This window comes from Lutra lutra, chromosome 9, assembly GCF_902655055.1.
Source record: "Lutra lutra chromosome 9, mLutLut1.2, whole genome shotgun sequence".
NCBI lineage: Eukaryota > Metazoa > Chordata > Mammalia > Carnivora > Mustelidae > Lutra > Lutra lutra.
In genome coordinates this window covers 26,480,835-26,496,587 of record NC_062286.1, presented here as the reverse complement: position 1 = coordinate 26,496,587, position 15,753 = coordinate 26,480,835, and the positions used below count along the sequence as shown (strand labels likewise).

Here is a 15,753-nt window from a genome sequence, read left to right as displayed (position 1 = left end):
TTCTCTTCCTGCCCCAGCCAGGGAACTCTGTCTCTTCCTCCTCCTTCCTCTGCCTTTCTTCCTTAACTCCTGTTTTCACTACCAAACTGAGGACTCCCCCATCCATCCCTGCATACATTGACCAGCCCAGCAATCAACTTCATCATAGTTACGCATAATGACTTGTTACGCCTGGTTATTTAGAGCACTCTAGCTCATACAATTATTACTGTGACAGTGAGAACTTTTTGCTTGGGTTAACAAATGAGCTTAATGCTGCATTTGAATTATGGACAACATGCCCTAAGTGACAGAGTGCCACGTTTAAGTCTACAGAAATTTAAAATGTCATTGCCACATCTTAAACTAGATTACTACATTATTAATAATTAATTAAATTTAAGGGGTTTTACTCTCTTTATAAATTTAAGGTGGGTAAGTTACACTATAATATTATTAATTATTATTGTTGCTAGCTTCCACCAACTACATTTTGTTTAATTACTACTCTAAGCTCCATAAAGGCAAAACTCTGAATGTAGTACTTACCATCGGGGGGGAGCTGACTAGCAAACTCAGCCGGCAGAGTCAAAAGTGCATAGTCTTTTAATGCTGCCAACCACAGGCGACTGAGTGTTGGCAGTTCGGGCTGCACAAGTGTTATTAAACTATCTGGTGGTAGTTCATCTATGGTACCATAATCATCATCATCATCATCAGTACTTTTCATTGCTCTTTTTGGCTTTGACTCTGCTTCCTTCTTAATATTCATAGCAACCACATACACCTAGTAAGATATTCAGGAGGAGAAAATAATAAGGCATAATGTTAAGAAATTACTTAATCTGAGTTGCTATACAATTGAATTTTTGAAAGTAATTGAGTTTAGACCCTGGAAAGTCTATAACTTCATGGTTTCCTGACAACCTCCAAAGAATAATTCCACCTGCTTTGGAGACAATCTTTTCTTATTGATCTGACTGCTGACTATTCGTCTCACAAAATATTCCTTTAGTAGAGTTCACTGAGATGTTTCTGGCTTCTCTTGTTATACTTTACAAAGCCCCCTTTTATGTGTGTCTTTTTTCTTTTTTTTGTTCTAGGGTATAACTTCCTGTTTACTGCTTCTACTTTCACAGACTTATTAGACACAATCAGACAGCACATTCAAAGAAAAAGGCTGGAGGGGGATGGGAGAAGGGCCAGAGAAAGGATTTCCATAAATATCCTTCTAGCCTCTTAAGTGATACTTAGCAATCTGGCCTTTATAATAGAGTTGAACCACGCATATAATTTACTAGTCACATATATATTATCTGTATCCTTTCTCTCCACTTAGTAGACCAAAATGATGTATAAATGCAACTTACTAAAACATAACTTTAAAGATTTTTCTTTGTTGCAGTTATTTTTGATTTTTGTTTTTGTACCGATATTTAGGCTTTGGCAACTAGCATAGACTGAGCACAGAATATGAGGCAGAAGTAGGTGAAGGTTTTACTCTATAGGCAATGAGGAAGGGAAGCAGTCACTGGAGGATTTATAGATCAAATATTATGTATTTTTCCTGAACTTTTAATTTTATTTTAAAATTATACCATAAAAAGTTTTGAAAATGAGTTTTTAAAATTACTCAAAATCCCAATTTCCAGGTTACTACATTTTATCTTTGTAAATTGTAATTTTGTTGTACAAAGAATTTTGTATTTAATTTTATCTATTAAAATATCATAATGTTTTCCCATGGAATGTGCATCTTCATAATCATTACTCTTAATGGCTGTAGGGGATAAGCCATAACACATCTAACAATTTCCCTACATTGAAATTTTATATTTATTTCTGTTTCTTGATTCAGCCTTGGGAATCTGAACAAGATATAATTTTCAAAGACTAAAGGTGTATAATTCTTCACATTAAAATGTTCCAAGTAAAGCTTTTTGTAAACACTTACTTCCTGTATTTTAGATATTTTTCCCTAGGATAAAGTCCTAGGAAGGGAATTATTGCATCAGTGACTACAGATATTTTTATGGCTCTGAATAGACACCGCCAAAACCTTTCTAAAAGGGTTCTATAATTTATATTGCTGTTAGCAATACAGGAGAATATATTTTTTAGACTTCTTTTTAAACAATGTTTGGCTTATCTTTCTTATTAGACACTACACAAGAAAAATAGAAAAATCAGAAGTGTAAATAACTTGAAGAAAATACCATTAGCATTCTAAACATGTTGTATATACGTAGTCTTAAATAATACTGTGTTGTGAATAGCTTTTTTTTTTAATTAAAAATTTGTTTAAAGATTTATTTATTTGAGAGAGAGAGAGACAGAGAGAGAAAGAAGGCATGCAGAAGTGAAGGGCAGAGGAAGAAGGAGAGAGAATCCCAAGCAGACTCCCCGCTGAGTGTGGAGCCCAACGCTGGGCTCAATCTCATGACCCTGAGATCACAATCTGAGCTGAAACCAAGAGTTGGACGCCCAACCAACTGTACCACAGAGGCACCCCTGTGAATAACTTTTTTTTTTTTAAAGATTTTTATTTATTTATTTGACAGAAAAAGATCACAAGTAGGCAGAGAGGCAGGCAGAGAGAGAGAGGGGGAAGCAGGCTCCCCGCCGAGCAGGGAGCCCGATGCGGGGCCAATCCCAGGACCCTGAGATCATGACCTGAGCCGAAGGCAGAGGCTTTAACCCACTGAGCCACCCAGGTGCCCGCTCCACCCCCGTGAATAACTTTTAACCAAATTCGTTAGTCACTTAATTCCATCATCTCTTGGGATCAAGACATACATTTAAGTTATTTCCATTTTTTCTGAGAAAAATAAACATTGTAATAAACACCACCATAGCAGGGTCTTTGTGTATCTCCTTAATATTCCTTAGGATAAACTGGTTTTAGTAAGTGTTTTGATATATCTCACTCTTTAGAAAAATTTTACTATAATTCTAAAAATGATGTTAATTTAGCTGGGAAATGTTTCTATATTTCTTCACCTTCCCCATATGTTTATGTGTAGCTTTGTTTCCTCTCTGTGAATCGTGGATTCATATTCTTTGCCCAAAATTTGCATTTTAGAATGATTATGCTGAGAATCTGTACAGGAATAGCTGCCAGTGGAGGCAGGGAAGACTAACGGCAGAAGAAAATTAGGATGCAACTGCACAGACCAGGTAACAGATAATGAGGACTCAAACTAAAGGCAGGGGCAGAAGAGAGGAAATATTTTTTTTTATAGATATGCAAAAGGTGTATGTAATCCAATGCTAAATTTAAAAATAGTCGCTATGTTGAATAAAATTCCATTTTTATTTTTTTAAAAAGATATAGATAGATACACACATTTTAAGGCATATAAAGACTTACACGTGCACATATGCATAGTGATATACACCAAAATATTAATAGTTATCTCTGGATGATAAGAAGATTACAGAGGGGATAAGATTACAGATTTTTAAAAAATAATACCTCTTCTCTATATTCTGAATATATGTAGTGAATTGGTATTTTTATTATCAGAACAAAATTATATTATCTTCAAAGATAGTATTAACAAAGTCAAATACATAGGAATTAGATACCTACTAGATATAAGACGAAGGGGACTGAAGAAGAAGCAGTTAATATTGATACTAGGCTCTGGCCTGAAGATAGAGCGTAGAACGAGTAGTTGGGATAAAGAAGATAAAAGAAGTAAGAGAAAGCATTGTATTTTTTTAAGACATCTTGGGTGTGTGGTACTTATAGGTCATCCAGGGGAGATGTCTAGTAAACATCTAAAAATATGGGATTGGAATTTAGGTCTGAGTGGAAAAGCAGAATTACAATATTTAATATACAAGTTAAAGCAATAGGTTATGGGTATGGATAAAGTTGCCCATAAAGTACGAAGAGAGGGGAAAGGGACAAGAAAAATACCAACATTTAAAGAGCGGGCAGGCAAAGAGAGGCCAGCAAGCGATGTTGAGAAGGAACAATGAAAAGGAAAGAGGAGAAGCAAGAGGTGAGTGTCACAAAAGTCAAGGAAAACAAAGAGCTTCTAGAGGAGACAATATCAAATGCTGCAGAGAGGCCGAGGAACACGGACTGATGAGTGCACAGCGCCACAGATAATTCTCTCCTTTGTGACTTTAGTGAGAATGATTCCAATGGAGTGGTGATGACAAAGGGAAACAAAAGGGACCTCATGAAAAACTGCTTTTTTTGGTCCTTTTCCTGCTTCTCTTCTTGCTGATATCTACACCCCCACCCTTACGCATGCTGTATATCCTCCTTGTGACGGTCAAGCAGTTAATGACTTCTTTAGAGTCTTTCAGCACAACAGACAACACCTAAGGAATGACCGGGTGGGGCCATCATGTAAGTTTTCCAAGACCACTGACTCCAGACACCTTGACACCAAGACCCCTAGTTCCAGTGCATAAGGGACTTACACAGGACACCTGAGCACTCCTTGTCTGACTAGTTCCTGGATGCCTGAGAGGGCACATACAACAGACCACCATCCTCAATAAAAATCCCAGGCCCCAAGCAAAGATGAGATTCACTCTCCTTTCCTTTTCAAGTCTCCCAGATGCTCTGTCTGTATCTGCTGTCTCTGTATCTTCAATAGGCTCTGCTCTCATTTCCTTTTGGCTTGCGTTTGACTTTGATCCTGCTCAAACCCAAGGACTCTGCTGGCTGGTCCTACAGGAACCCCTCTGGGTCCTCAGACCCAGCCAGCCTGTATCAGTGAGAATGACCCCACATTGTGGGGGACTGAGAAGCAGGTGACCAAGAGTTGAGGTAGTGAAGATACTGAAACTCCATCAGTGAACTGAGACATGAGAGGAGAGAGGGAAAGCAGTGAGGAGGATACACTTAGGTGGGGAGGAAGGCAAGCAAGAAGAGTGAGCACATAGAGGGAGAAACTGAAGATACAGAAGTGGGCATGACTGATAGCACTGAGCTAGAAAGTCTCCCCTTCACACTCATGTTTAACTAACATTAACTAACAGGTGAAAGCACAGTTCCCAACTCATGTAAATCTAAAGATTTCAAGGTAACAATCTGAGGAGATGGAAAATGGATATCCTCAGCTTTCTGAGTGAAAGAGTATAAGCAAAGAGAGGTCTTCAGGAGAGAAATCTAGAATATGCTGGGCATCCAAAGAGCATGATGAAGGAAAGGCAGATAAACAGGTAAAAGAATTATGAGATGGCTTTCAAGGCTGAGGCAAGGGGTGCACATCTTTATAGTATAAATTACCCTAAAAAAGAAAAAGGTGTCAACAAAAATGTGCATTATTAATTTAGTTACATAAAACTCTGATCTAATATTTTATTTTTTTATTTTATTTATTTCATTTTTTAAAGATTTGTATTTATTTATTTGAGAGAGAGAAACAGTGGGAGACAGCATGAGAGGGAGAAGGTCAGAGGGAGAAGCAGACTCCCCGTGGAGCTGGGAGCCCAATGCAGGACTTGATCCTGGGACTCCAGGATCATAACCCGAGCTGAAGGCAGTTCCTTAACCAACTGAGCCACCCAGGCGCCCTGATCTATTTTTTGAAAGCAATAATCTATCTTCCATTCAGTGCCAGCAACAATGTCCTTTGATAAACATTGCCTTATAAGAAGATATTATTTCGGGGCGCCTGGGTGGCTCAGTGGGTTAAGCCTCTGCCTTCAGCTCGGGTCATGATCCCGGGGTCCTGGGATCAAGCCCCGCATCAGGCTCTCTGCTCAGCAGGGAGCCTGCTTCCCCCTCTCTCTGCCTGCCTCTCTGCCTACTTGTGATCTCTCTCTCTCTGTCAAATAAATAAATAAATAATCTTAAAAAAAAAAAAAGACAATATTATTTCCACATTATAATGAAAAAACAAAACAAAACAAAACAAAAAACCAAAACCAAAACCCCGAGGCTCTGAGAGATCAAACCATTTGACCAAAGTCAAGAAGACGGTAAATTATAGAGAGAGAACTTGTTTACGGCCTCTGAATCAGCATTTAATGCTTTTTATACTAAACTACACCAGTCTTCCTGGTAGGTGAGTCAAGCATATTAATGCAAGTCAGCAAAGAACTGGATGACTGACAACCGATGTTTGATCATCAAACCTTGTGCTGCCTAATTTCCACATAACTAGTTAAGGGAGCCCTTTCTCAATATAGAAATTTTGAAAAAACTGATTAAAAAACATGACTTTCGGGACACCTGGTTGTCTCAGTCGGTTAAGCGTCTGCCTTCAGCTCAGATCATGATTCCAGTGTTCTGGAATAGAGTCCTGCATCGGGCTCCTTCCTCAGTGGGGAGCCCACATCCCCCTCTGCCTGCTGTTGCCCTCCTCATGTGCTTGCTCTCTTTTTTTTTTTTTTTTAAAGATTTTTTTTTTATTTATTTATTTGACAGAGAGATCACAAGCAGGCAGAGAGGCAGGCAGAGAGAGAGGAGGAAGCAGGCTCCCCGCTGAGTAGAGAGCCCGATGCGGGGCTCGATCCCAGGACTCCGAGATCACGACCTGAGCCGAAGGCAGCGGGTTAACCCACTGAGCCACCCAGGCGCCCCGTGCTTGCTCTCTTTATCTGACAAATAAATAAATAAAATCTTTTAAAAAAATAAACAAACATAACTTTCAAAGGTTTGAAGAGAGTTCTTTGAGACATAAATATACATATTTCAGTGAGATGGAGCAAATAACAGATTTCCAAAAAGCATTTTATACCAAAGGTGACTTTAAAAAGCAAAAAATCAAAATTTTTTCACCAACAGGACTAGGGGAACATTTTCTCATGGATGGAGAAATTGTTCAAAAACAATAGGCTGTCTGATGATTCACAGACCTGTACCCTGGGGCGAATAATACACTGTGTGTTAATAAACGACAACAACAACAACAAACAATAGGCTGTGGTTACCTCTGCCCACGCTTTGAGAACAGCCAGTTTTTCCATGGTTGTGGCACTCTCTCGGTACAGCTGGCTCGAAGATCCTTTACCAGCCTGCACTTTGTCCAGAGAAGAGACAAGTAGATTGTGCACTCGACGGAGGTCATTGAGATCACTGACAACTCCACTTCCAATCCATGTACTACACACCTAGCCAAAGAAAGAAATTTTAAATTCTCTATAAAAAACTAATATTTAACTATAAGAGTATGAAGTAAATATGATATTTCCCCCCTTGGGGGAAGAAACAAAATACCAATGAAGAAAATAAACAAAAAAACCCCAAATGCTGTGCTTCAACTTTATTTTATTTATTTATTCTTTTTTAGATTTTATTTATTTATTTGACAGGCAGAGATCACAAGTAGGCAGAGAGGCAGGCAGAGAGAGAGGGGGAAGCAGGCTCCCTGCTGAGCAGAGAGCCCGATGAGGGGCTCGATCCCAGGACCCTGAGACCATGACCTGCACTGAAGGCAGAGGCTTTAACCCACTGAGCCACCCAGGCATCCCAACTTTATTTTTTAATAACAAATCAACAAGGATGGAATTTATTATGTCTTACATGCAAAACTAACAGTATTTATTTAACATATTTCCATTGACTAATGTGACAAAATTTTTTTTTTAAAGGTGATGTTTTCTTTTTTTTTTTTTTTTAAAGATTTTATTTATTTATTTGACAGACAGAGATCACAAGTAGGCAGAGAGGCAAGCAGAGAGAGAGAGACAGAGAGAGGAGGAAGCAGGCTCCCTGCTAAGCAGAGAGCCCGAGCAGGACTTGATCCCAGGACCCTGAGATCATGACCTGAGCCGAAGGCAGAGGCTTAACCCACTGAGCCACCCAGGCACCCATGACAAAAATTTTAATAGAAAATAAATTTCTTTCTGAATCACCTCAGTTGTGAATAATTCTTCAACATTTCTGCTTACCACAGGCAAAGGATTATTCTGGGCGCTATGGAAGAGGTTAAAAAATAAATAAATAAAGGGGAAAAATCTAGTCCCTGTCCTCAAGAAAGAAAACACAGTTTGAATGAACATTTTAGGACTGTAATACTACAATTCAAAAACAGAGAAGGGAGAGATTACTTCTGGCAGAAGAAATGGGAATGCTTAGACTATCAGGAAGGTCTGTGTGCATAAATACAGAGGAGTTACATGGGAAAAGATATGAGGTTAGCAAAGTTAACTGGGATTATGGAACAATTTAAATTCCATGTAAACTGAATTCAGACTTTGTTTTATGGGCAGTTTCCAAGGCTTCTGAACAGGGAGATTACAATTGGAATTGTGCCTGGGGTGCCTGGGTGGCTCAGCTGGTTAAGCATCCAACTCTTGATTTCGGCTTAGGTCATGATCTTGCAATCATGGAATCAAGCCCCATGTCAGGCTCTGAGCTCAGCACAGAGTCTGCTTGGGACTTTCTCTCTCCTTCCCCCCCTACCCCTCCAACACCCCTAAATAAATAAATATATATATAAAATCTTAAAAAACAAAAAATTGTACTTTAGGAAGATTGTTCCAGTATTTATGCCAGGAAAGAACATGTTTAGATGGTAAGCAATGTGTTTCGTTACATGACTATTACAGTATTATGGGACAGAGATGATAGAAATCAAGCTGGGAATGGGATGAAAGGGGAGAGTCACCAGAGAAAGACTTAGAGGCAGAAATCACAGTATTTGGAAACCAATTAAATATTTTTAGGGGAGGGGCCAGAAACTTGAAAAATTGTGAGGAATCAAAGATAGCTGTTGTAAATAATGCTTCAATAAACCCGGATTGCATACATCCCTTTGTTTTTTTGTTTTGCTTTTTTCATTTTTTTTCTTCAGGTCTTTTTTTTTTTTTTTAAAGCATTATAATGTATTATTTGCTCAGGGGTACAGGTCTGTGAATCATCAGTTTTACACAATTCATAGCACTTGCCATAGCACATACCCTCCCCAATGTCCATAACCCAGCCACTCTATCCCTCCCTCCCTACCCCTGGCAGCCCTCAGTTTGCTTCCTGAGATTAAGAATCTCTTATGGTTTATCTCCCTCCCCAGTCCCATCTTGTTTCATTTTTCCCTCTCTTCCCCCAACAACTCCCATCCTGCCTCTCAAATTCCTCATATCAGAGAGATCATATGATTGTCTTTCTCTGATTGACTTATTTCACTTAGCATAATACCCTCTAGTTCTATCCATGTTGTTGCAAATGGCGAGACTTCGTTTCTTTTGATGGCTGCATAGTATTCCATTGTAAATATATACCACATCTTCTTTATCCATTCATCTGTTGGTAGACATCTAGGTTCTTTCCATAGTTTGGCTATTGTGGACATTGCTGCTATAAACATTCGGGTGCACGTGCCCCTTCAGATCACTACAATTGTATCTTTAGGGTAAATATCCAGTACTGTGATTGCTGGGTCATAGAGTAGCTCTATTTTCACCTTTTTGAGGAACCTCCATACTGTTTTCCAGAGTGGCTGCACCAGCTTGCATTCCACCAGCAGTGTAGGAGGGTTCCCCTTCCTCTGCATCTTCACCAACACCTGTTGTTTCCTGACTGGTTAATTTTAGCCATTCTGACTGGTGTGAGGTGGTATCTCATTGTGGTTTTTTATTTGTATTTCCCTGATGCTGAGTGATGTGGAACACTTTCTCATGTGTCTGTTGGCCATCTGGATGTCTTCTTTGCAGAAATGTCTGTTCATGTCCTCTGCCCATTTCTTGATTGGATTATTTGTTCCTTGGGTGTTGAGTTTGATAAGTTCTTTTTTTTTTTTTTTAATATTTTTGTTTATTTGACAGAGAGAGATCACAAGTAGGCAGAGAAGTAGACAGAGAGAGAGGGAAGCGGGTTCCTGGCTGAGCAGAGAGCCTGATGTAGGCCTTGATTCCAGGACCCTGAGATCATAACCTGAGCCGAAGGCAGAAGCTTAACCCACTGAGCCACCCAGGCACCCGTGTTTGATAAGTTCTTTATAGATTTTAGATACTAGCCCTTTATCTGATATGTCATTTGCAAGTATCTTCTCCCCTTCTGTCAGTTGTCTTTTAGTTTTTGTTGACTGTTTCCTTTTGCTGTGCAAAAGCTTTTGATCTTGATGAAATCCCAATAGTTCATTTTTGCCCTTGCTTCTCTTGCCTTCGGCAATGTTTCTAAGAAGTTGCTGCAGCTGAGGTCGAAAAGGCTGCTGCCTGTGTTCTCCTCAAGGATTTTGATGGATTCTTGTCTCACATTGAGGTCTTTCATCCATTTGGAGTCTATTTTTGTGTGTGGTGTAAGGAAATGGTCCAGTTTCATTTTTCTGCATGTGGCTGTCCAATTTTCCCAACACCATTTGTTGAAGAGACTGTCATTTTTCCATTGGACATTATTTCCTGCTCTGTCAAAGATTAGTTGACTATAAAGTTGAGAGTCTATTTCTGGGCTCTCTATTCTGTTCCATTGATCTATATTTCTGTTTTTGTGCCAGTACCATACTGTCCTGATGATACAGCTTTGTCATAGAGCTTGAAGTCTGGAATTGTGATGCTGTAAACTTTGCTTTTCTTTTTCAATATTCCTCTGGCTATTCAGGGTCTTTTCTGGTGTCCATATAAATTTTAGGATTATTTGTTCCATTTCTTTGAAAAAAGTTGATTGTATTTTGATAGGAATTGTATTAAACATGTAGATTACTCTACATAGCATAGACATTTTCAGAATATTTGCATCCATTTGACTTAGTGTTTTTGTATACTTTGGGTAAATACCTAGTTGTGTGATTACTAGATCATAGGATAGTTCTATTTTTACTTTCTTTTTTTTTTAAACACCCAAATTATGGAGGCAACCTAAGTGTCCATTGATAGATAAATGGGTAAAGATGTGGCATATATATGTGTGCATATGTATATGTGTGTGTGTGTATACACATCCGCAAAATGGAATATTACTCAGCCATGAAAAGGAACGAAATCTTGCCATTTGCAATGACATGGATAAAGCTAGAGAGTGTAATGCTAAGTGAAATAAGCCAGTCAGAGACTAAGACAAATACCATATACTTTCACTCACATGTAGAATTTAAATAGCAAAACTGAACAAACATTAAGAAAGAGACAAATCAAGAAACAGACTATGAACTATAGAGAACTGTTGGTTACCAGAGGGGAGGGGAGCTAGGTGAAGGGGATGGCAAGCACACTTATTGTGATGAACAACAAGTAATGCACAGAACTGCTGAATCACTATACTGTACACCCAAAACTAATATAACTAAACTGGAATTAAAATTTTCAAAAAACAATGACTAGGGAGACCTGGGAACTCTCCACAAACAGATAATAACTAAAGCAATGTTACCAGGTAAATTTCTTCAAAGACCAGGTAAATTTGTTCAAGGACTGAGGTATATATAAAAAAAAAAGGTGTAAGACCAGAACACAAGGAACATAGTTACAAGGGACAAGCAGAATAAGAACCAACAACGAAAGAAATTGAAAAGAAAATGCCAGAGAGCAAAAGGAAAACCAGGCAAGGGCAGTGACATTGGAGTCAAAGGAAGAATGTTGAGGAGAAAGGTGTGGTCTGGTGGTGCGAGCTTGCTTCCACAATCACAAGTTCTAACTTTAAAGAACCTGAAATTTGGGGCGCCTGGCTGGCTCACTCAGTAGAGAATGCAACTCTTAGTCTTGGGGTTGTGAGCTCAAGCCCCATGATGGGTGTGGAGATTACTTGAAAATAAAATCTCTAAAAAGATAAAGAGCATGAAACTAGAAACTTGAGGTTCTGCATTATAAATTTGGTTTATGAAAAAAGATAAAGCAGCACTAAATCAGCAAAGTTGTACTCAGAGAAAAGACCCGGACTTGCATCGAGAGTGTTACGTGAATGTACGCTTAACCAATTTAACTTGAAATACGATATTTAAAATATATATTATGGTTATGATTCCTATGCTGATTTAAAGAATTTTTCTTTTATTAAACCACTGATTCCTGTCTCCAGTTGTGTTGCACTTCAGAGTCTTCCTATAATATCTAAAAATTACCCTGATTCAGCTTCAGGTTTAACACGACATCTATTCTAGTATATAAGGTGGGATGCAATGTTTCATGATCTGTCCAAAGCCAACTCTTCACTTTCCCTTAAGAAAAAGGAACTTGCAACCTACTGTTCCATCTGTTTCAAAACTAGCTTTTCTCCCAGAAACAGGACAGGAGGTCAAAAACTTAAGCCTTCCAGCAGAAAAGAAGAAACTTCTTATTAAAAAAAAAAAAAAACTAGAGCTACATAAAGAATAAGAAGTTGAAGGCAAATTCAGTAACAGGAATTTTTCATACTACTCATCCACAAGATGAAATCTGGATAGCTTTTGCTTTTCTATGAACAGCTTTATAAGTTTTTTTCTGCTTAAATACTATGCTCTGAAACATCATCACAAGACATTTATTTATACAGGACTATGATTTCTATTGTCTGTGCATCAGTATCTCATACCAAATGGTCTGCTCTAACTCTGAGATTTGTATCATGATCCACAGACCTCTATCTTAAACAAGACTCCCTCTTTTCTTTCTGGTCTGCTGTTTGTAAGAGGAGTTGATTTCTCTGAAGGCCATCATTAAGACAGTAGACTTCAGGGAAATAAATCTTAACAATGGGGGGCACCCAAGTGGCTTAGTCAGTTAAGCACCTGACTCTTGATCTTGGCTCAGCTCATGATCTCAGGGTTGTGAGATTGAGCCCCATGTTAGGTCCTTGCTGAGTGGGGAACCTGCTCAAGATTCTCTCCCTCTCCCAATGCCCCTACCCCACAACCCCCTATTAAAAAGAAAAAAAGAAAAGAAAAGAAAAGAAAAGAAAAATCTTAACCGTGGCAGGAAGAGGCAAACCCAATCAGCCAGAGAGAGAACAAAGTAAGAACTTCCCGCTTATCATTGTAAATAGCAGAACATTCTCTGTCTAGAGGCCACACGTAGCTTGATTATGGGTTCTAAGCAATAATGATGGACCACAGCCCTGTACTCCAGAAAACTGGGAAGTAGAGAGTTGCTTCTCTTCTATCCTTAGGAAAGCAGATAAAGAATCTGATTTCCTGAAAGATGAGAGCTTACTGCATGAATCCATTTTCAGAATGAGGCATGAAAAAGAGGAACTTATTAAAAGTGTAGGAACATTTTGTGACTTTTTAAAAATATAATAATGTGAGAATAATCCTCTGGGATTAATTTTGCAATGAAATTTCCATATTGTGAAATTCTCCAGAAACTTATAAATTTTCACAAACTGTGATAAAAAAATCCTTTATTACCCAACCATCATTAATATGCATTCTTTAATTATTTTATAATCATATTTTTATTTTTAGTCCCTCTTATGGTTTTTATGCCATTATTCACTTCTGGCTGATGAAAGACCTATGTATCCCAAAGTCATTTCCTCAGCTATGACAAAAAAAGGGATGCAATTAACAGTTACTAACATCATCATTTGATACAGAATAGAAGAAGGAACCGTCACTGTTGTATTTCCAAGATAAAAATAAATATTTACCTTTTCTCTCTTTCTTACCTTTTCTCTTTTCTCTTTCTTCTTAAATTTAAAGAAGGTAACTATAGAAAACCCTATTTTTCTTCTTACCTGACAAGCTTTTGCTATTATGTCTGATGGGGTATCTTGTGAAAAGGCTGGTCTTAGAGCAGCTCCCACCTAAGAAAATGAATATGAGCATTTTATTTTTAAAGATAAGTAGTAAATATAAAGCCTCTTGTGTCTCTGGAGATGAAAACACACAAAACACATCTTTTTATTTTCCTATTTATCACATATCCCTTATCTCTCTTTTCAGTTACAATAAACTCAAACATACCATTTTTCTTTTGCTTCCCAGGAGGTTATAATCATTATCAAATCTATATGAATGCTATACCAAAACAGGAAATTAATCTTCTTTTTCTTTTGTTTTTGTTTAATAGTAAACAGGATTTTCTGACAAAGTCAGATATCTGTTCCTAGACATAACAGAAAACTGCTATCCTTTTTTTTTTTAAATTCTGTCTATATTTTCCTGAATATATTTCTAACAGTATTTACCTCATGAGTGAATCTCATATAACTGGATCAATTCCTTTAATAACTATTACTAAAAATTCACATAGTCACTGAAAGATCTCAGAAACCATTTCACCTTAAAACAAAAAACAAAAAACACAGAGGACATTGGGTGAAGGAAAAGAAGTGAGTTGGGGGAAATCAGAGGGGGAGACAAGCCATTAGAGATTGTGGACTCTGAGGAAAAAAACTGAGGGTTTTGGAGGGGAGGAGGGTGGAGCGTTGGGAGGGCCTGGTGGTGGGTATTAAGGAGGGCCCGTATTGCATGGAGCACTGGATGTGGTGCATAAACAATGAATCTTGGAACACTGAAAAGATAAAATAAAATTTTAAAAATTAAAAAAAAAAAACTTTAAAAGAAGGATGCTTGGGGTGCCTAGGTGGCTCAGTTGCTTAAGTGTCTGCCTTCAGCTCAGGTCATGATCTCAGGGTCCTGGGACTGAGAGCATCAGGCTCCCTGCTCAGCAGGGAGACTGCTTCTCCCTCTCCTTCTCCCGGCTACACCCCCTGCTTGTGTGTTCTCTCTCTCTCTGTCAAATAAATAAGTAAAATCTTAAAAAAATTTTTTTAAAAAAAGGATGCTCAAGGAATATTAGTTTATATACCACTGTCATAGTATTAAGAGAAGGAATGTGAGCTTTAGTTTTAATAAGCCAACCCAGTCACAGATTCTTAAATATATCAGATTTAACATGAATGAACTGAATAAGGAGTTAGATATGGTCAACTCCTACTCTGAGACTTCTTTCTTTGCACAAGAGAGTCAGTCACTGAGATATATCAATAGCAGTTTAGAAATGAATCAAGTGTTCCTCTCCATGACTGAAAACACATGGCGGCTAATTGCAGTATTGGTAGTATAGTCATCAACTAATCACACAGCTGGTGCTGGACCCTGTACTGAAGAAGAAAGAGAATATACTATAAAAGAGATCACTGGGTTGACTGATAAAACTGGAATATGACAGACTGTATAGAAGTAATACATCAATGCTGAATTTCCTGAAGTTGATAACCGCTCTGTGGTTATATGAGACATGTCCTTTTCCTTTGGAAATACAGACTGTAATATTCAAGGGTAAAGCTACAGATTTAAATAATTATTCTTTCAATTTTCCTGAAGTAAAGAACTATTCCTAAATAAAAAGTCAAAACAAAACAAAACAACAAACCTTCATTCTTCCAGGTTGGGTATTTAGGAGTAAATAATTGTATATGGGTGTTCCATAGGCAGCTGGGCTAGAAGCCATAACTTCCTTACCTGTGCTTATGATGGAAAAACAATGGAGCATACACTATTCACCCTTTTTAATTTTGTGTATGCTTGAGTATAGCTTTTAGATGAGGTGTGTATCTGAAGCTAAGGTTCTGGTATAACTACAATAAAAAAATATATATATATATAAAATATATGTATGATATTTATATTAAAATATATATAATGTTTATATATAATATGTTATACATATACATAATCATACATACATTATATATGTATAATATATATTTTATATATATATATAATATATACACACACACCCACATATATGTACCTTCTTTCCTTGCTAACTTAAGTTTGTCTTCACATAACCCATCATTATGAGGATTAAATCTATTGTGCCTCAGTTCAAGAACACAAATAAAGTTATAAATTTCAGGGGAAACAAGTATCTCTGTTCAGAATAAAATAAAATATTTTTTGAAGGTAAGTAATTCTTTCAGTAATATTTTTAACTGCTGTTATTAGA

At 37.7% G+C, this 15,753-nt stretch overlaps 1 protein-coding gene across 4 annotated transcripts in view; it reads right to left on the bottom strand.

Annotated features, from left to right (window-relative positions):
• The window catches only part of HEATR5B (HEAT repeat containing 5B), a 106,019-nt gene that overhangs the window by 21,671 nt on the left and 68,595 nt on the right, over nucleotides 1-15,753 (bottom strand). For all 4 annotated transcript variants that reach the window (XM_047745127.1, XM_047745128.1, XM_047745126.1 and 1 more), the window contains exons 26-28: nucleotides 13,535-13,603; nucleotides 6,883-7,062; nucleotides 529-766 (exon numbers count right to left, since the gene is read on the bottom strand). In XM_047745127.1, coding sequence (XP_047601083.1) covers nucleotides 529-766; nucleotides 6,883-7,062; nucleotides 13,535-13,603 — 487 coding nt within the window. The remainder of the gene's footprint in view (nucleotides 1-528; nucleotides 767-6,882; nucleotides 7,063-13,534; nucleotides 13,604-15,753) is intronic.